The following is a 22,014-nucleotide window of genomic DNA, read 5'->3' on the forward strand; positions in this document are numbered from 1 at the left end:
GGTCAGCTGTCCTGGCTGTGCCCCCTCCCAGCTTCTTGTGCACCTCCAGCCTGCTCAGTCGGTAGAGCATGGGAAGCTGAAAAGTCCTTGACTAGTGTAAGCATTGCTCAGCCACAACTAAAACATCGGTGTGTTATCAACATTGTTCTCATACTAAATCCAAAACACAGCACTGTACCAGCTACTAGGAAGAAAATTAACTCTATCGCTGCCGAAACCAGGACAAGGTCAAGGAGAGAAAAAAAAAATTGGCTTAAAAAAAATCCTGACAAAATACACCATCAGAAAAAATAAACGAGGAAGAAATCAGGATAAGCAGAGCCATGAACACCAGCAGAACAAGCTCAGCTCCTGTACGGCATTGCTGCGAACGTCACGAAGGAGACAGGAAGGACAGAAGCCAAAAGCAAACAAGACCGGCTCACGTTCCTCCTTCGCAGTCCTCTGCTAACCTGTCCTTTTTCAGTCTGAGAACTTACACTGAGGCAGCATCTTTTAAAACATGCCCAAAGAACACATTGTCAGAAGTTTTATGAATGAATAAACATAAAGAAGGCCAAGGCCGAGAGTATGAATATTTAATTATTGACTGACTGCAGCGATCCAGCCTGTTTTCTGCTGGCACCTGCAGAGCGCTCTGCCTCGTGGCCATGAAGCCGGAGGGAGCAGAGCAGCAGTACCCAAACTGGCACCAGCAGGGCTAGATCTCCTCTGGGACCCACTTCTGAGGACCATGGCCCGTTTCTGCAGCAGACAAAAGCCAGCTTAGCGCTCGGGCCTGAGAGAAACTTCCTTGGTTTTGACTGGCTTTCAGTACCACGTTGCTCGCCCTTTAATCAAAATTTAAGGGACATGTAAAACATGTTATTAAAACATTCAAAAATTCTGATTTGGTGCCATAGATGCAAGAAGGTTTTCCCTAAAATGAAAAGCCTGGCAGAATCAACTCAAACAATTCTGGTAACAAATTCAGTGAAAGCAGCAAAACCCACAGAAGTATTCACTGCCTGGGAAGCCAGCAGGAACCTTCCCATCGACCCAGCAAGGTTGGGTTGAGCCCACATGGAACAAACCCACAATTTTTCTATTTTAGAGAGCAACAAATTATCTGGAAATCACATTTACCCATGAGTTCTTCCCTCCTTGCGGTATCACATCCCTTCCACCACCACCTGCAGCACAGGGAGCGTGTGGATGCAGTCTACACCCAACCGTGTCTAACAGCAGAATATAAAAGGCCTTTCTTTATCTCCAAACCTCCAAGCAGTTCTGAATTTACAGCCTGCAGCACACACAAACCAGGTGGGAAGCGTCTGTGCGTATCTGAAATCACACAAAGCCTGACATTCAGAAAAGCATGGGCCTGCTGGCACGCACAAATCAGTTACTAGAAAACAGAACAGCAAGGAAAGAGATATAAAGAATCAATAAGCAGAGGCTCTGGTGTGCAAACAATTGCCACAGCGCAGGGACCTTGCTCGGCAGGGACGGAGGGGAGTAGCACGCACCGCTCCATGTGCTTCGACTACAGCGTGCATGTGATTATTTTCTTGCCTTCCTACCAGGCATGAAATGAGAGGTGGAGGGATACCGTGCGTTACGCTGCTGTGACTTTTCCTGCGTGAGTTTGCAGTGTGACATTAGCTGTGCTGAGCTCACCAGCAGGTGGACTGAACCAAGAAAAGCAGCAGTTTTCCCCGTGCAGCGAAGAGAAGGATTTGGAGCAGCATGGAAGCACTAAACATGAAACAAACAAAGAACCTTAGGAAAACAATGCAACTTCTTTTTCTTTTCCTGCCTTTAAGCTTTCAGGCTTCTAGTGTTTCTGAGATGGAGTCTGACACTCTGGCACAAGGTCAGCAGGCGCTGGGGACAAAGAGGCTTGCTTCAGACGGCGGGTCCTCTGACTCAGCAAAGTCACCCGTGTGACGCCCGGGGCAGCTCGAGCCAGTCCCTCTCTTTCCAGCTCTATTAAGCAGAAACAAATTGTCCTGTGCCTCTTACCATCTCTGTCTTGAAATCCTCGCATCCCAGAGCACTGTCCCTGCTGCCTCTCACCACGACCCTGTGCTAATGAACAAGCACACGTTGACATCCCTGGAAGACGGCAGCGTACCCTGGTCAGGCGTGCAGGCAGAGCGGCTGTGAGGTGGCCAGCCCAGAGGAGTAACGTATACTCTGGGAGAGAAGGATGGTCTGCAGGGAGTTTCCAGCAGCAGCTCTCACTTCTTGATGCCCTGAGAAACACTCAGCCATCTCCCTAGGATGCTCCCACAGCTCCTTGTCCCTAATGCCCAAGTGACCCTCTTATATGGCAGGGTCCAAAACCCCATTTCCCTGCTAAGGACCTGAGAGAGAGATTAAGGCTTGGATTGATCCAAACCTCCAAGTTCAGCATTTTCATTCTGTGTGAAAAAGAGTCAGCAGAGAGAAACAGGAGCCTGCAGCGGACAATTAAGTTCAGAAGTGGTTGCATTACCCCAACAAATGTCTCTTTGTCTATAAAGGGAACCCTGGTGACATCAGTGCCCAGTTAGATGCAACGTTTTGTGCCACAGTAACCTGAGGGACAGGATCGTATCTGTCCCAGCCCAAATCACAGCCGTCTCCACCAGACTGTCCACCCACTTAATGCTACCAGCCTTTACAGATTTAAGTGACTTTATGGGGTCACTGGAGCAAAGCTGAAGGCTTAGCCCTAAACTCTCTGGGGTTGATCAAGGGAGAAACATATCACTTCACAATACAGAGAAGGGATCAGAGCAGATTACCCCTCGATCCTCAGCAGTCCAGCACCATTTCAGGGGATTGAGAGAACATTAGGGAGTTTAACGTCCATCGATTCTTGACTGACACAAGAAGCAGGGAAAGAACTGTCTCTCAGAGCCCATGGGATTGCACTGGAGGAAGCAAAAAGGGCACGATGTGATTGCAAGGAGTTGGGTCATTTAGAGAGAAAAAAAAACACCAAAAAAGAAACCCTGAGTGATGAAGTAAAATGCTACAGCCTGGGAAACTTGAGTCTCAAACATGCCCCATCCATCAGCAGCACAGAGATGCTGCACCCAAAGTCCAATAGCTCCCTTTTCAACTTATTTTACTGGTGAACGTCCTAGGACATAGAAAATTTTAACCCCAAATGCCCCTTCGAGAAACAGCTGAGGTCCCAGGATGTCCCATCCTGTTCGGAGACCTGGTACAGCAGGAAGGATGGAGAAGCTTGGAGGTGATGTGTGTGCATGTGTACAAGCTGGGATGAAAGAGATGTAGGATCTCACTTTACAAGAGGTCTCCAGAGAAAGTGTAGGACTCTGGACCAGTCCAGCCTCAGAAGGGCCCAGCCAACCCACAGAGCATCCTTTGGGAACCCGTTTGACTATGGAAGGATCCTGACGTAGCTGGAGGTCACACCAAGTTAGGCTGCTGATAGATCAGCTCTGCTTTAGCCCCAAGGGTGATCCTGCTGTTTCTGCTTGTTAAGACACGATCCTTGCAAATGCCAATGCTGCAGGAAGAAACTAGCACGCACCTGCTCCCGCTGCAGCCAGCCTGGCCTCCTCTCATCGCGGCAGCTACACATTTGCTGCAGGCTATGACCGCTTTGTGCAAAACAATAGCTCCAAACATAATGGGTTTGGATGCAAGATGCAGGAAGAGGGCACAGGACCAGGAGCTTTAATGGAAAACTCTTCCCTGCCAGCTCGGGGAGGTGAGAGTGACTGTCTTCACCTGCCAGGTCTGGGCTGCACTCTCAGATACCTACAACAAAAACATCCCCAAGCTATCTCAAGGGGTGTGCTAAGGCAGAAGGCAAGTACAACCTACTCCAGAAGTTGTAAGGCTGCATTTCTCTCTGCACAACAACCTTGCTCCCTCTAGGCTTAGTATCCAGAATGTCCAAAGAACCTGCCCTGAAAAGCCATCCCTAGAAACACAACGCTCACCTCTCCATTGACAGCCCTGCTTGGCTGGGGACAGAGAGGTAGGAACAGCAGCAGTTATGTGCTGACATGGCCCTGCAGCCACAGCGTGTGAAGCTCTACCTCCCGCCCCAGCCCACTCTGGGGTCACTCTTACCTTTAAGCCAGTGCTCTCTGCTTCAGAGCCTTTATCCACACCGGTGATGTAGATGCCCAGGGAATATTCTGCCCCTCCTCGGATCATGAGGCCCAGGGACTTCCCTTCATTCAGGACCAGATTCACCTGCAGAGGAGGGGGAACAGGTCATTTATGTGGTGTCTGAGCGCTGCACAAAAGCAGTCTCAGCTCCACGCTTCTGACAACAGCCACGTCCCCCCTGCTGCCACCAGCTCTCCCGCCGGTTCCCTAGTGAGCAGCACACATCCTGGGACAGAGCCACTTCTGTAGATGCCTCCAGACAACCGCAGCCCCAGACGGAGCTCTGAACCAGTGATATCCCCTCCTTGCTGCAGCTGGCTCCTGTAGCAATGCAGAGGAGGGGGGAGAGCAGGTCTAGCTGCTCCTGTGGCTCCCTAGGCTTGTCCGTCTCCCCGTGCCTGGACAAACGGTCAGAGCTGGCTGTGCCTCAAAGGATGCTTTAGAGGTACATGACCTGCAGGGTGGGCAATGCCCCATGCATCCCCGGAGAGCACCACAGCTAACCACAGGCACGGGAGGCGGGGAGACAGATAGGGCGATTCTTCCAAGGGGAGGCATTTTCCAGTGAAGTGTGGAAAACATGCAACATCCGTGATTTGGGTTTGTTTTGCCTTCTCCTGTTTTTCAATAATTTAGAGGGTCAAGTGGAGTGAGAGAGCAGATCACATTGAGAAGGTGTGGAAGTCTGGCTCTTCCAAAGGAAAACTTGGAAGAAGAGAGAAAGATGATGGAATGACATCCAGGAGCCAGTGACAGATCAAGTAAAGCACTGGCATGGAAGGAGGTTAATGCCTTAAGAGGAGCAAGTAATGTTATTTCAGGAGGGGGTCTGGGCTACAGGAAAGGAGACACAGCTTAGGCAAGGGCTGAGAGACCATTCTAGAGGCTGGAGTCCAGCTAAGGTGTCGGTCAGATAAGGGACTGCCAGAGCTCTGCTGGATACTGCCCTTCTCCTCCTGTCTGTTCTACAGAAACCCAGCCTCCAGTATTAGCAACTAAAAACATCAAGTAATAAAGCAAGCTACAGGTTTCACTCCAGTTTATGGCAAACACCCTCAGGGTCCAGAGGGAGCTGCTGTTAAGCTCTTTTTTGGCTGAAGGCCAGGCTGCTCAGGCCCACTGCACCTCTCCTGACACCAGCCCCAGGTGTGACAGGACACAGGGTGACAAAGCAGCACCAAAGGGGCCCTTCTGTTCCTGTTCCGCAATCCTCAGAAACGCAAGGAGGAAAACACGCAGGCGAAGGGAGAGGTAACATACACGGCCAGCTGGAACACAGGATAGCTGTACCCCCGCCATGTCCCTTGGCCGGACAGGGCAGCTCCTGTGGGACAGGGGAGGCAGTGGGGAATACGAGAAGGAAATGCCAGCTCTGGAGGACCGAGAGGGTTCAGCTACATGAGGGGCAGCACACGTGGCCTGGAAGGATTACAACCATAAACCAGAGGAAAAGTTGACCTGCGGCAGTTTTCAGTGCTCTCCTTTTACAGGTGCATCTCTGGGCTAGATACTTAGCCGAGAGAAATCCCCAAAGCACCACTGACGGAGCGGTGCCCGTCAGCACTGGCTGCGCATTTCCCCTCTGCCTGCCCCTGTCCTGTGCAAACATGTGATTACACAGCAACTACCCACATCCATCCAGACAGGGAAATAGCCCAGCTCCGTTTCTCTGCCCTTCTTTCACGTAGCGGTGGCTGCGAGGGGCCACTCCAGGCACTCTCTCACCCGGAGAGGGTACAGAGAACAAGCAACAAGACAGGCAACGCAGAAGCACAGGCTGCAGTGGGGAAAGGCCCTGACAGAGCCCAGGCTGGTCCTCACACACCTCCACCAGCCCAGCCATCGCCCCTGCAGCAGTCCCTGGTCTGTGCAGATGGCAGCTTCGCAGGACGCCCCACACAGGCACCCTGCCTGTCCGAGGCACAGAAGGCACTCAGGACTCCTCCGCGCAGCCATGTGCCTTGTTATTTCTAATTAATAATCCTAGGACAGATTTTCCATCTATCCTGCTCAGAACAGCCAGCACATACTGCCACAGATGTTTAATATTTTCCACAAACCTCTGACAGGCTGAAGCACCACGCAGCACCTGGACAGCTGTTTTCCCCACCAAACGCTGACCGCAGGGCTGTTTTTGCAAGGTACGCCAAAGCTATCAGCCAGCTTCCCATCTGCCTTCTTCCAATCTCTCCTACTCAGAGGGCCTGATGATATATCAAAGTTCAGGTGAGAATTCAGAGTGAATGAGCAAGCCTGCGTTTAGCTCCCTTAAGAACTCCCAATTTAAAACATCCTTTGTTCACTCGCTGCACGACATTTTCTATATGAATAACTCCAGGTTTTTTTTGCTTTTGTCCTAAGTTTTAAGTCAATTCTGGAGAAAAGCAGACAGCAGGAATAGAAAGAAATGAGAAAAGTCAAAATGTGTTTCACACTGATAGAAACAACCAGAAACAGACTCTTTGTGAATGGCTTTTATATTTAGAACTCTTCGTCACAGTCAAATCAAAAGCTTGAAAATTTACCTGGATGGAAAAGTAATTTCCAGCTTCAAGTCACTAATTAACCTGCTTCTCTAGAGGACACAGCATCAGCAGGGAATTTAGCCCAGCCTTAGAAAGGCTGGTATTGAAAACCCATTTTCTATCTTGGTGGTCACGCAGCAGTGAGACAGAAATCAGCAGCAGGACATAAATCTCCCTAAGGACTATACAATGCAAAATTTTGTACTTTAAGAAATGGATGCCAAAACAGCTCCTACTTTTCTATACCGGTATCACAGCTGGCTGGCAACTGCATTAATGCTTCATCAGCTGCATGTGTTCTATGGATCTGCGAGCTAAAGTTGGGGTGATCCCATGAATGCACTACCAACACAAGCAGGCTCTCAGCACGGCGCCGCTGCCCTCCGCTCCCCGCACTCCAGAAACGGCTATCCCGTGGAAAGCCGGAGAGCGAGAACTGTAAGACATTAACTACCTGTATCAGCGTCCTTGTCTAGGGCTGCACAAAACTGGCATTCCCTGGGTTAGTCCCTCCCCTGCTTTAAAGTGCACAAAGCGCTGGAAACAATTCTAGGATTGAAGCATTATAAAGGAACCATGAAGAGACCTTCACGCTTCAGGCTGGAGGAGAGTGGGCACTGTACCCACCCAACAGAGCGTTTGCCTGTCAAAATCAAGGGCAGTTTAACTTTCTCTTTACGCGAAGACATCGCTCTGGACACAGAATGATTACTTAATAGGCTATTTCACTGGGTTTTACTAAAACCAGAAAAATATTAATTTTTTTCCAAAGTCCTTCTCTTTTCTCCCCATTTGTCTAATGGCATTCAGGGTTTCCTTTCTACTGTAACTTCTTCACCACACCGTGGCCATATCTTTCAAAAATTCCCCAACTTTGGGAAAAATACGAGTAGCAGAAATGCAGCAAAGTGCATGCAATCACAGATCAGGGTCAAAATAGACTGGTAACGGCAACACTCCCTCTCTACGAGTCCCTGAACAACAAATATATGTGCCAGCACTCCACTGGAGTTAGCAACACGAGGGGTAGCTCCGTATCAAGACATTTACGTTTCCCTTTAACACTATCTGGACAGGCTGGTAAGCTGAGAAGCTGTTCTCCCCACCCCGATATCATCAGATCGAGTAAGAGATACTCCCTCTCCCTATACACCTGACATGCTGCTGTGCGCGCCGGTTTGTTTACACACGTACCAAGCAAACCCAGTCTTCAAGAAGCAGAAAGCAATGAATACAGCCCCAAGCAATAACGGTCTGAAAGACCTTCCTGCAAACCCAAGCTGCGTGAAAAAACCTAAGCGCTACTTAAAAATATGTCGCTGCTGGCAACCCCAGAAAGCTGGGTTGTTGAGGGCTTAATTGCATTTTTTAATCAACTAATATCTACGCCTCTCCGAATAAACCCTGCGGAAATCACAATAGAAACTCAGGCTGCTGGGAAAAGCGTGGCAGCAGCAGCGGCCAGAGAAATAACCACTCTCGGAGCATTTGGCTTATTGACAAACTGCAGATTTAGGGAATAGCCGAGAAATAAAGCGAGTGCTCGCAGGCAGGGGGCTCAGTTTGGTCAGACTGGGGAGCAATGAGGGAGGCAGGACAGAGGAGCGGAGAGAAAGTGTTCAGGAGCCAAACCGAGAGATAAGCTGATTGCCAGGATGATGCAAAGGCTGAGTCACTCCGTGTTAAGGACTTAGGGATAAGAGGGGAGACTGTCTTGCACACCATTTCCCAAGGGCCTCCTGCCTCTGAGAGGCTGCCTCCAGTGACGGGGCACACCGCAGACGTGATGTCAGGTGGGGTTGGCACTGCCACGCTGGCTGCCCCAAGCCCAGGATTGTCCATACCCGCTGCCATCCCTATTGAGGGGACCTCTCCCACGCCGTATGCCCATGTTCCCGACACAGCTGTGGGGTGGGAGGGAGACTGTGGGATGACAGTGAAGCACAAGCCAAGTTGCTGTCCAAGGAGGGAGCTACATACGTCCACTGTGACCAGGCTGTTGTTTCCAGTGGTTCCCACCACTGTGACTTGATCCTGCCGTGATGGAAAGCGCTGATCCTGGGCCCCACTGGGAACAGACCCCCAACAGACCATTTCCCGGACCAAGCCCTTCTGCTTGGGCTTTTCCACTCAAGTAAGCAGGTTTGTACATGTACGATTAACACTTCTGTGCAAGTCTTGTCCCAGAAGAGAGCATTTTGGTTATATTTCCACTTTATGTTTCCTCCCTCCTCAGCTCTCCCCCTGTTCTGCTGCCAGGCTGAAGCTCAGAGTGAGAAGCTGTAACATAGCTCAGGGGCTAATATCAGGGAGAGCTGGGATCACTCCAAGCTGCTAAACACACAGCTGTCCTAACACCATCCTAAAAAAGAGGCAGCAAGCAAGGCTGTGCAGGAGCGCAGCTATTCTGTGGGGGGAAACTGAGGACATCCAGGCAAGGTAACCCCCCCGCACCTTGCTGAGAAGGGCCAGGTATTCCCAGGCTCATGGTAGCACAGATGCTGTGCAGTCCCCACCTCCTCCCTATGCCATACCAAGGCTGCGTCCAGCCCCAGGCTACTCCCGCGTGTACAACACAGAAGCATTTGGAAGATCAGGGTCACAATTTTAATTTCAATTTCAACACTGAAACATCTGCCGCCTCCTGTAGCAGGAAATGAAGGAAAAAAATGCCATCATCAGTAAGACATTTGCTCTGAGTTGATTCTTGCATGGGATTTCTTCTCTCTGGGTTTACAAAATTAACCTGTTGACAGATTCAATTTTACCATCAGAAAAAGCACTTTCAGACAAGAATTACTCTGCATCAGTATGATTCAGCACGCAGCTGCATGAACGGCTAAGAAGGTTTCACCCATGCCGACAGCTATTTCCATGCCATTACTGCTACTAAACAACAAAAACAACACTGAAGGAGGCTTGTAGGGCTCATCTTCCTCCTGCTTACCAAGGAAACCCCACTGGCTTATGTCTAGACATCCTGCAAACGTGAGAGCACAGCTCACGGGAACGCAGAGCCAGCTCATGACCCATTAACTGAGGTACTGGGAGCAGCAGAGTCGGAGCTGCTAGGGGAGCCAGATCCATCAGAGCTGCCTCAACAACAGCTCCCCCTTCCAGGGCAGGCTTTGTAAGGCCATGCTGGGGACTTTGCTGACACAGCTACACCGGCAGCCACCTCCAAGTGTGTTTAATATCAGCACAGCTCCAGTGCTGCCTTTGGCTACACAACAGGCATGTGTGGGGCACTGATTTGCAAACGGGTTCTTGTAGCAGGTGTGTGCCAGGGCAGTGAGCATCTCCCACGGCTGAGAGGTGACACTCAGAGCAGAGGAACAGGTAGGCAACAACAGAAGCAGTGCAGGACAGCCTCTAAACCAAAGTCCTCTGCCACAGGGCCTGATCCCAAGTCTCAGCCCAGCAGTGCTGCCCAGCTCTCGGCCCCGCTGCTGTCGAGTCCAATGGCTGCCTCCCCGCTGGGCAGTGCTTGACTCATGCAGCACTCCATAGCTCTGGGGCACATTTATCACTTCTGGGTGCTTCTTCTGCTTAAAGTGCCTGAAATAACGAAGACATGGCACTGCTGCCTGCCAGCATGAGGCGAGGTGAGCTGAGGCCTGACCCAAGGGACGTTCTGGGGTAAGTCTGCTGGGACAGTGCTACAGACTGCCCAAGGCAGAAGGATACCTTTTATCCCCAAGGAACTGGGGGACCAGCGGCTCACATCACGTACTCCAGTCACTACAGGAAACCTGCATACCCTCGAGTAGCCTGGAGAAGCTTCTAGCTGTAAACCAAAGCAAAACGCCAGCAAGGTCAGAGAAAGCAAACGGTGAGAGATGCAGGGAGCTGTACCACTTTGCACTGAAAATGTCATTGTAATCTAATAGAAAGAAATCCTTCCTTCTCTCTCCTGCATCTCTTACCCTTCATGCTCAAGTAGTCATCATTAGTGTCTCAAACATTCAAGCCACACAATGTTATCACAGATATATTTTTCTTTTTGTTTATTTTATAATAATTATAGCTACTTTTGAATACAGAACTGCCTGAAGGCAAGTTCGCACTCTCTTCTTTACGTATATTTTCTTTCTTCTGCTGCACCAAAAGCTTAAAGGAATAAGCACCTCCCCTGGCAATAAGCACATTAGAGCAACGATTCAGCTGATGAAATGGCGTTTCTCAGAGAATTAGCAGTCCGACACTTGCAGAGCATTTTGCACAGTTCACCTTCCTCCCAGCTCAGCAGCACCTACGAGTTTTTGCCGGCTGACGGTTTCCAAAGTGCTTTTAATGAAATAAGCTGTTGATCCCAGAAGTACATTAATGACAATTCACAGCACAAATGGTCCTTGCTGTTATGAAAAATGTAGAGGACTTAAGCCTGAACAGATCATAAAAATCAAACTGCTCCGAAGCACAAGGTGACCACTGGAAGCAGGTCCCATCTTTCCAGCAAGCAGGCTACATCTTCTGTTGGGATGGCGCTGGGGGACTGTGACCTGCTGCTGCGTCTGTCCTGGAGACAGGTGGCTCCAAGAATGTTTCACCAGAGCTTTGCACTAGTGCAAGCCCTTCGTTTCATGCTTATTACTGACCACCATCACTGGCTACTTCACCTACAGGGAAGATGGGCACAAGGCTCTGATGAAACACTGGATCCACTGATTACGACTACAGGGAAGGCCACCCTTACTGCAGGAAACTAATAATAGCAAAACTTGGGAAATACAGCCATCTCTTCAACCTGCCACAGACAACACAGACATGGAAAGCGTAAGATTTGCAATAATTTGCACAATTATAAGTGCATACATGCCAGCACCTCCTTCATCCCTCCATTCCCTTTAATTCTTGCATCCCTTCTTGTGCCTTCTCACGAGATATCATTCATGTTAGGTCAGGTCTACACTGAATAATTGGCCCAGATCTTGGCATTCACCTCCTGCTCATCCACACAGAATAGCCTCTGACCCAAGCTTGGTGCAAGCTGGATTTTGGCCCAGAAGCACTGACTGGGACAGGATGGTGAAAGCAAAGCCAGCGGACAGCTGACAGTCCACCAGTAACTTCCCAAAGCCCCATAATGACTTTTTCCACAGCTGACAGCAAAGGAATCCCAGTGTCCACACAAAAATACGATAGAAAGCCAAGGGCGAAGAATGCGTCAGCCCTAGGCCAGCAACGCTGGCTGCCTTCTGCAGTAAACCTGTGCTACAGCAAAGCTATCCAAGGACGTCAGACTGACCTGTCAGCTGAAAGCCCAACCACCCTGGCTGCACACCAGTCCAGCCCATCTGCTCCATACCTCCAGCGCACGGTCCGGGTGCCTGCTCCAGGAAGGGACACAGCCACGCACCAGATCCCTCCACCGCCAGACGGATCGGTTACACTATCACACACACGCCAACAGCAGCGGTTTCCATTTCAAGCCTTTTGATAATGAATGCTTCTGCCTACAGATAAGCAAACTTGTTAAACTATGCTACAAAACCCATCCTTTCAGGCATACAGAACAGATGAGCTGGAGGGAAAGGTAGCCAGACAGGGATATCTCTATTGCCTGATGAATGTAGGATGCCTCCCCCAACCTTGAATTTAACCTTGCAAAAGCTGGAAGTATCACCTTAACTACAGTAGCATTGCAGGCTTACTGAACCGTAGCAAAGCATTAACAAACTTCCTGGTTTACATCGTTTCAGCCTCCTGCTGTAGGGCTGAAGTCTGATCTCTGCTGTACTTTCCCAAACGGTGCCTGTTTGAAAGCTTTTGCATATGTATTCCAGGACATGCAGATCGATTAGAAATAGGAGGCGAGGGGGGAAATAACCAACTAATCCCCAGCCCTTTCCTCAGAATGTAAAACCATCCAGAAATCAAATAGCCCTTGGGGGTAGCTGTCAATTCCAGTTGACTGGGCTGAATTAACCAGGAATACTTCGCATTTATTTGCATGATATTTGTGAATAGAATAACCCCCCTTTCAAAAGTTAAAAATATCTCTCTCTACACATACAAATTAAAAAGAGAAGAAACTAGAGGCAGGCTGTTCCCATGTTCTGGGACATGTTTCCATGTCGATGGTGCACAGTAAGTCAGGACGAAGTGACTCAGCTAATTCATGCCCTGAAGCATGTGTTCAGACAACTGACACAGGCAGTCATACCAAATAACCCCTCTCAAACCCACCGGCCGGGTCAGGCTCTCCTCACTGCAAGCGAGCCTTTGATCGTGGTGGGGCTTGCTTTCACCATCAGCTGGCAAAGCAAGGCACCTCTGAATACAGAAGTGTCCGGGTGGCCTTGGTCATTTAAAAGTTGTAGCATCCAGTAATTTTCTTCTGCCGGTGTTACAGATGGGAATTCAGGAGTGGAGGTTATCACAATGTGCATACCAAGCCTTGCACGTTGACACCAATGAGCAGGACTGTGAGGAAGAGCTGGGTTTGGAGGCAGGCTCAAGGCAGTGCAAAGAACAGAGGGGTCAGGGTGCTGTTCTGAACAACCTCAGGTCCCACCAGGGCTAACAGCTACCACTGAAAGCACTTCTGAACCACTGAGCCAGCAGGCTAGGGAGAAAGGGTGCATCACGCTTGTGGTCAGCAAGGACGGAGGCCAGCTAACAGGGCAAGGAGAAGGCCTCCAGGCAGCGCCGAGAGCTGCGCTACAGCAGAGCAGGAGCCACACTGGAGTCTGACACAAGAAGTCAAGTCTGGAGTAGCAGAAGGAGCCAAGGGCCACCAGCACAGCTGCGTGGGGATCCCAGGACTGAAACAACACATGATTGACAGCTTCTCTTAGAAATGCGGTACACAGCCAGCGTGGCACAGAGGAGCAGGATGGGAACAGCAGAGCGACCGATGTCACTGCTGACGTGCCACGGAGGAGTAGTGCCAGGAGAAGGTTGAATACGTCCTGTTCTCATGATGCCAGTACTGCATCAGATCTTTGCACACCCATTTCTGTGAGCTTCAAACGTTTCCTGCAACTGTCATTGACTCTTCCCAGGTTAATAGAGGGGCCTTCACCCCCTGCCCTGGGGTCAAAGCGCGATCCTCCACTACAAGAAGTCAAAGGGCTGTCCGACTGTGAAGTGGCACCAAGGAATGGAAGAACAAGCTCAGAGTTTGGAAGAGCCAGGTGGAGTGAGAGGCTCTTCACCATTCCTCACATCTGGGCAAAAGGTCCCGAAGCCAGCAAGCCACAAGATGGTAGCGCCATGAAGACTGGGCATCCCACCCAAGGCTGGGAAATCTTCCAAGTGCTCTGCAAGTGCAGCACTGCTGCAAAGAGGCATCACAGCAACAGCACCGGAGAAGCACAGCTCAGAACAAGGGCAGCCACTTCTGTGAGCCAAGGTCCTGCAGCCCAGCTCAGCTAGAATGGTGCTACAGTGGGCCACTTGGACCTGCCCCCTCCTCCCCACCACCACCACCTTGGGAGTGAGTGTATCCAACAGCAGCCAAGCCCAGCATGGATACTCTTCGAAGTTTAACGTGGCCTTCATTCAACTTGGCTTCCTTCGCTTCCAAAGCAGATTAAGCTATGGTAATTAAAGCTCTTTTAACTTGCAAAGTTCAATTGGATTCATTTTCCTGTGCACCCCCCTGGGAGACAGCCCTGACAAGCTCAGGACCAGGAGCAGCACAGAGGAGGGTGCTTCGGTCTGATGACCAGCCCATGCAGCAGCCGAGCTGCCCAGATAGCTAGGGCACCTGTAATCGCACCTCCTTAGGGACTGACGGGAAGGGGCTGTCTGGGGCCATACGAGGATCAGGCACTGGGCAGGGATATGTACAGCTTCAGGCTTTTAAGCATTTCATGTCAATACACAGCAAGGACTAAAGGAACAATGTGCAGAGAAACACCTCCTACCTACAGCTTCAAAGAGTTGCTGCCTGCTGTATCAAGGTGACGCTGAGTAGGGGGTGGGGGACACCAGCAAGCCAGCAGCAGCTGCTTTTCTCTTCTCCTTAAAGTAAAAATAATGGGCCCTTCTCCCTTGTGGCCCACATGAATATTTCATCAGCAAACTGCCTCATCTTATATTAGATTTTTTCCCTCTCTGTCTGAGATGGGAGGCTCCAGCCTACAGATCCCTCCACAGCCTTTCCAGGAGGAGCTGAGGATATTTTGGGCATACAATCAAAGTGCTGGGGACAGCCACAGCGATCTCAGTATAACAGGATGGAGGCTTCAAGCAGCTCTGTGCCTTTGGGAAGCAAGCGCCCCGCTCACTCGTATGACAGTACTTGGATATCCCATGAATGCTGGTGAGGCAACGCCATGTCCTGCGTGTACAGGATGAACAGGTTCCCCATCCATCACCACCGAGAGAGCAAGCAGAGTCTGCCCCTCCAGCCTATGCCTCACTGCAAGGGCATCTGAGCACTGTTCCTCTGCATCTACAAGTCTCTCGCTCTGTTTGGGCACGGGAAGCATGAGGGAGAAGACACATGAAATCCCCAAGATCAGACATTGCAGCTTGAACATATCCTCTGCTGGCTTCACTTGTAATAAGGCCTATTTCAAAGGAGGGCAGGCTCACAGTAAGAGAAGAGGACTGGGAATTAGATGTGCTGATATGCTTTCCTTTCTGTCAAAGGCCCAAGATCCAGGCCCTGCTGGAGTGGACGGCACTGGCTACACACCACCAGCTCCCCTGGGTACCATTATAAAAGCCATTCCCTCCCCTGCCCCTTTTTCAATTGACAGGGCTTTTTACACAGGCACTGCTCAGGCCCTTCCTGGCTCAGCCCACCTCTCCCCAAACAGAAAAGGAAAATAATCCGTTTTATTTTATAGCATTTTTGGAAGAGAAAAATTGGTTGATTTTTTTTTTTTTTTACTTAAAAAACCCTGCCAAGAGACCCAAGAAAGCCTCAGGGAAACACCTGAGGAAAGATCTGAAACGCAGGAAGAAGGGCAGTAATGCACTGAGATCTAGCCCTCCAAATACACGAGCCCTCCTGAACACAACATCTATGTCAGCCTCTCAACAACCATGTTGGCAGCGGGCCTCCAGTCAAAACGACAACCTGTTTGGGAAAAACCCTTAAAAGCAGTTTCTGTTTTGACCGCTGTTCCTAGCGGGACCCTCACCGCCAGACAAGTCTGCAACTGGACAATGCCGTGTCTCCAGCTCAGGTTCTACTTGTGTTAAATGGGAACAAAGCCAATCCATCCCGTCCTACAGGACTCCTCAGGGGAGACAGAGGGAAAGCTACAGACCAAGGGAGAAAACCAGGATCCAGTGTATCCTAAAGGAGAGACAGGCTATCCCAAGGGAGGCCAGAATCACACAAATGAAAAGCATAAAGGGAACAAAGAGGGTCAGCACCCACGTGATAACAGGTAACCACAGACAGGCCCCCAGGGCTGTGGATGATCCCCTTTGCTCACCTTTTTCTCATCTCCCTCTTGCAGGAGCTGGAGGTGGCTCCTCTTCTCGCTGTCCTTACGGAGGGAGCTGTTCTGATGGTGTGGCAGGCCCATCGGCGGGGACACGCTCCGGCCCTGTGGGTCCACCCAGGTGTAGATGTGGTTGGTGACATAGCCCCCTGGGATGCGTCCCACTGAATGTACAGACAGGTTCAGCTTCTTGCAGCCTTTCAGTACCTGGAAGACAAGCCAAGGAGAGGTGGGAGTTAATGCCTACGGAGCAGGAAGGACAATCTGCCCTAGGACTCTGGGATGACATGGCTTTGCTCTTCCTTGAGGTTGAAAGATCTCAAGCTACTCTGCAACCAACTGAATGACTGAGCTACATAAAAAGCTAGTGAAAGAGCTGGAATTTTTCTATTCTCTCCTGAACAGCAGCAGTGCTGACAGAGAAAACACGCTCTCCCCATCGGCCAGGGAAAGAGCAGAGTGAAGCAGAGTAAGGGAGGCAAGGCAGGTAGTGATGTGCCAGGAGGAACCCCAGTATGGGCTGAACCTGAGACTCAGCAGTTTCTGCAGCTTTGGAGAGGAGTCAGAGCAGGACAGGGATCAATGCTGGAGCAGAGCAGCACTGCTGGTCCCCACAGCTCGGCCCCAAACTCCACCATTGGAAAAGCTCCTGATGCCTTCAAGGGGACATTGACAACGCTCCCAGAAATTCAGCCCCTGTTGCCATTTCATTACCAGCTGCCTTCCCCAGCACAAGCAGTCAATTAATGAGTACAATAATTACTAAATATATACATATATTTAAAACAGCATGCACAGAGATGACCTTGGGACCCAGATAAGGTGATTTGCAATTGCTTCTCTGCTCCTCCAGCTTTCACTGTGAGGAGCTGACATAGGCTTTACAGTAAACTTAAATTAACGTATAGGAGTTCTCCCTGGGGACAGATGTAAGTGCTGATCCCTTCTGAGGCCTCAGGAACATCAACGCTCGGGATCTGCTCTCAGAAAGGAGGTGCTTTGGGGTTTTTTTTTTCCATATATATGTCCTTTTGATGAGCTGCTCCTGCAAGGTCTCCTCTCCCCACTCAGCAGAGAAGCTGCTGAGCAAAGCTTGTGACCAGGAAGAACTAATACCGGCAGCTCTTCAGTAAAGAGTGTCCTGGTTTTGGCTGGGATGGTTAATTTTCTTCCTAGTAGCTGGCATAGTGCTGTGTTTTGGATTTAGCATGAGAATAATGTGATAACACACTGATGTTTTAGTTGTTGCTAAGCAGTGCTTATACCAAGTCAAGGACTTTTCAGCTTCCCATACTCTACCAGAGAGGAGATGCACAAGAGCTGGAAGGGTGCACAGCCAGGACAGCTGACCCAAACTGGCCAAAGGGATATTCCATACCATATGATGTCGTGCTCAGTATATAAGGTGGGGGCAGTTGGCCGGGGGGCAGTAATCGCTGCTCAGGGACTGGCTGGGCATCGGTTGGCAGGTGGTGAGTGGTTGCATCACCTCTTGGGTTTTTTTTTCCTTCCTGGGTTTTGTTCCTCTCTCTCCCTCTCTCCCCCTCGTTGTGTTACTTTCTATTATAATTTATTATTGTTGTTATTATTTCAAGTATTAACATGTTCTTATCTCAACCCACGAGTTTTCTCACTTTTACCCTTCCAATTCTCTCCCCCATGCCACCAGGAGTGGGGGGAGGGTGAGCAAGCGGCTGTGTGGTGCTTAGTTGCCGACTGGGGTTAAACCATGACAGGAGTCATATCGTCAGTAATACTGGGCTGGCTGGATCCCAGCTCTGACTTGGCAACAGTCCTGTCCCTCCCTGCCAGAGCTAGAGAGAATCCAGCTCGCCAATTCCCAGTTCAGCATCTCCATCACATACAGCAATTTGGCTGCAAATTTGTCATATGCTCCCAAGGTCATCACGTGCCTGGAGAGCCTAAACAAGGATTGCGAAACCAACAGCCCCATCAGAACAACCGCAGAGCACTTCAACATCCTGGGCTGCTCGCTAGCTCCAGCCCCTGTCCCCTTAGCTCCCCCAGTCCCTCAGACACATCGCCTGCCACGATCTCTTCTCTCCCTGCGAGCACGTGGAGCCCAGCCTGGCTCGCATACAGGCAGAGGTGCTCACCACGCTCCCATTTTGCTGGCATCAGCCCAAGTCTCACTGGGACAATGGAACTATTTCTGAGCCCACTGCCCACCCCAGGGTACCACAGCGTAGGGACCCATCCATGCTTCAGGGCACAGTTCAGCTTCCCGACCCAAAGCCCCTTTGTAAGCTGCCACACAGACAAGCTCAGGATGATCAGAACTCTATGGCAATGAGTTGGGGGGTGGCAGGGAGGCTTCTCACTTACCCTAGAGCCACCAATGCAGAGTGACCCCTGTGAGATGGGGTACAGCCCCCACAGAGCCACCAATGCAGAGTGACCCCTGTGAGGTGGGGTACAGCCCCCACAGAGCCACCAATGCAGAGTGACCCCTGTGAGGTGGGGCGGAGCCCCCACAGAGCCACCAATGCAGAGTGACCCCTGTGAGATGGGGTACAGCCCCCACAGAGCCACCAATGCAGAGTGACCCCTGTGAGATGGGGTACAGCCCCCACAGAAACAATCTCATTCTCCATTCAAACTGGAGCCATTTCTATGAAACCCTCTTTTAAGCCTGCATAACATCATTTACTTACCTAGGTACCGAGACAGCAAACAGCACTGACAGTCCCATGAGCAAAGTCTCATCTCTGAATGAGGCTGCAACTCCTCATCAAGCACAGGCAAATGATGAGGATAATCCATCATTTGTCCAACTGTACAGGGTTACAGTCCTTCCTCTGCCACAGAAACGCCACGTGATCCTAACTGATGCTTGCACTCCCATCCTTTTTCCCCTCTCAATGAAAGAGCAGGCTCTCCATTTGCACTGATCCTGGGCATTCCTGACCTGTATATGTTCATACAATACCTCAAAGCCAGCTGCTGAATGTCACTGTAATTTAAGGAAGGAGCAAAGAAAAAACTCAGAGCTGAGGTTGGTTCAAGAGCACACACAGGGCCCTCCCTGAGCTGCTCTCTCCCCTGTCATTACATTCACTGCCACCCCGTTCCCATACGGGTCTCTTCGGGACTGACGCAGGGAGTCATTTCCCCCCTTCCTCAGAGCATCCATCCTGGCGGTGGAGAGGGATCTGAAGATAACCCTCTGGGGTTTCTACCACACAGGAGAGATGCCAGGCGCAGGAGAAGTGACCACGTGCAGGCAGGATCCCCAGCTCCGCACTGGGCACAGGGGAGGATGGGGCAGTGGTTGTTGCTGAAGGCTGGCAGCAGGCAGAGCACTAGCTGCTCCCATCCTGCCTCATCCCCTGAAAAAGCAGGAACAGCAGCAGAGCTGCTCTCTGGAGGCACGGTAAAGTTTCCAGGGATGAGAGGCCAGAGATTTACAAGGGACTTTTTATGTCCCCCTGCAGCTCCCTCGACAAGGCCACCAGGAGATGGGATCTCAGTCAACAGGGAGATGTTTTATGCACGAAGGTGACAGCAGAGAGCCGGGAGGCGAGGAGAGCAGCCGTCTGGCTCGAGGCAGCAGGCTGGCCCAGGGCACCCCACCAGCCTCAGTACAAGAGGAGACACGAGAGGAAGGAGTGAACAGAAGCTGGCGGTGCCCATCGGGACGCTGCTGGTGACAGTCTCTCCCAGCAGAAGGCAGAGCTGCAGCGGGCAGGCTGGTGACACTCTGGGTAGTCCTTCATACATTTACTGAGGCTTCTCAAGGACTCAGTGCGTGAAGGAGTTTCCTGCCCGGCACAGTGTTTCTCCCCCAACACATCCCCACTGCTAATGCCTATTGAAGAGCTAGTGCAGGACTGTAATGGTACCGCGCCAGGGGCCTTCCCTACACTTCAGAGCCCTTCAGGACACAGCTCTGCTAGCCTCCAAGCCACCTGCACTGGCAGGTGACCTGCACCACAAGACACAGACTGCACCTTTTGGAGACCTTTTGGGTGATCACAGGTGGAGGAGGACAGTGGCACCCACAGAGGACTTACCTTACCGCTGTGAGGCAGAGTGGGACCATCCAGGCAGCTCAACAATGGTAAGCCCGTGACAGACCTCAGTAGCTGGGGACTCCAGTTACCTGCCCTTGTGCTAGGTGCTAAACACACTCAAAGGGATAGCGCTTGCCTCAAGAAACAGATGTGAGAAAGAGCAAGCAGAAACGGGAGAAGTGAGGCAGGAAACACTTTGTCCAAGGTGACCCCCCTGAGAAAGTTGGTGAGAGCCCCTCTCTCGGCATGGTGTCACATCTGTTTGGTGACACTGCCCCTGCGTGCGGCTGAGTCTCCATGCTTCTCACTGCAACTCTGACCTGCTTTCCAGCGCTGCCTTTTACAAGTCAGGCTACACCTCAGCCCCTGTCTGCTCCCACCCTGCCCCACCTGATTCACAGATGGCCCCTGCCATCACATGCCGCTTCCGTACAGCTGCCATCCGCTCCGGTTAAACTCACTCTTCATCGGCTTTATAACCCATGACACAAAGGCCCATGACCCGAGCAAACCCTTCACCCAACTACAAGCTGGTAGAAGAGCTATAGGCCATTGGGCACCCCCAAACCACACAGAACATGCGTGTATATGCTGGCATGCAGATGTACATACTGTACGCAGATGTGTAACACCATTGCAGGCACCACTGAGATACACACACATAGGTAAAAAGCAATAGCTGTTTAACAAGACACAGCAACACTATGGGACCATTTAAAAGAGTTAAACAGCTGAGGGTTTTGGTTTTTTTTTTCCTCTAGAAGACTGTCTCCCTCAGCCCTGATTCAACATGGCCTTCAAGCATGTGCTTAAATGAGCCTCTGCCTAGAACATGCTTAAGCATAGGTCTGAAATTCAGCTGGTGAAGCCCGTTTGTAAGCTGAGTCTATTTATAAGAATAGATTTTTGACTCGTGGGCTTGCATCGATTTGAATAGTTTCTTTATTTTTATTAATTTTAGGATAAGCCTAGGTTTATATCAGCTCTGGGGAGTCAATCCTTCTTCAACCACGAGCACAAATAGGCTGAGGAATCTCTGCTTAACCTCCACTAGAAGCACATCTGCTCCAGTAAGCCAAAGTACAGCTCCTGTCTGAGGAAGAGGACTCGCATGAGAGCCAGAGGTTGAGGAGCACAAGGCTTGCTCAACACCACCCATGTCCTCCCTCTGGCCACCACAGTCTTGTCAAAAATCACAGGACGGTCAGCACAAACCACTTCCCCAACGCGGTGACCACTAAAGTCAGTTTTGTCCAAATATTTGAGCTTCCTTTGCTCATTAGGCAGCCACCAGCTATTTAAACTAAAGCTGACAGAGCTATGAGAGGAGATGAGAAGAGAAGCACTGTTTTCCCTCGGATGACAGCACTGCACGCGCTCCATAATGAAGCACAGCAGGCACGGGAACAAGATCTGGCACAGACCTATAAAACCTTTGTACATCCACATGCTGAACTAGACTTTAACAAAGCACTTGGCATGCAGAGCTGCAAAGTGATGAGGCATCAGGTGAGCCAAATGGGAGAAGCTTCCATAGTACATCCAGAGACAGAAATCACTATCAGCTGCTTTGGTGAGCTCCAAGCAAGCAGAGCTACTATCCATTTCCCTGCACGGGAAGAAATGCTGTGCTTCCCCCTCTGTGTTTTTTTTTTTTTTCCTCTGGCTTTACCAAGGCTAGTGCATCTGTTCATCTCCTGGTTTGTAAGAGTGCCCCTCCTGGCATCTGGGGAGATGTTACCCTTGGGGGAAAGAGAGGAAAAACGATGGTCCCAGTGGTATTAGAAGAGACCTCTGGAACAGGACCTGCTGGGAGAAGGCCGTTCCCTGGAAGTGGTGCAGCGGTCTTGTGGGGACATGCTGGGTCAGCAGCCCATGGAAAGGGACCATCTCTGCATTGCACAGCCCGTGACTCACCTGTTCCAT

General features: G+C 50.7%; 1 protein-coding gene across 1 annotated transcript in view; it reads right to left on the bottom strand.

Annotated features, from left to right (window-relative positions):
- WHRN (whirlin) overlaps positions 1-19,208 on the bottom strand; it is a 41,880-nt gene extending 22,672 nt beyond the window's left edge. The window contains exons 1-3 of the mRNA XM_009282265.1: positions 19,128-19,208; positions 16,046-16,261; positions 4,078-4,203 (exon numbers count right to left, since the gene is read on the bottom strand). Of these exons, the coding sequence (XP_009280540.1) occupies positions 4,078-4,203; positions 16,046-16,261; positions 19,128-19,208 (423 nt within the window). The remainder of the gene's footprint in view (positions 1-4,077; positions 4,204-16,045; positions 16,262-19,127) is intronic.
- Positions 19,209-22,014: the final 2,806 nt, after the last annotated feature.

Source organism: Aptenodytes forsteri, unplaced genomic scaffold (assembly GCF_000699145.1).
Source record: "Aptenodytes forsteri isolate BGI_AS27 unplaced genomic scaffold, ASM69914v1 Scaffold325, whole genome shotgun sequence".
Taxonomy (NCBI): domain Eukaryota; kingdom Metazoa; phylum Chordata; class Aves; order Sphenisciformes; family Spheniscidae; genus Aptenodytes; species Aptenodytes forsteri.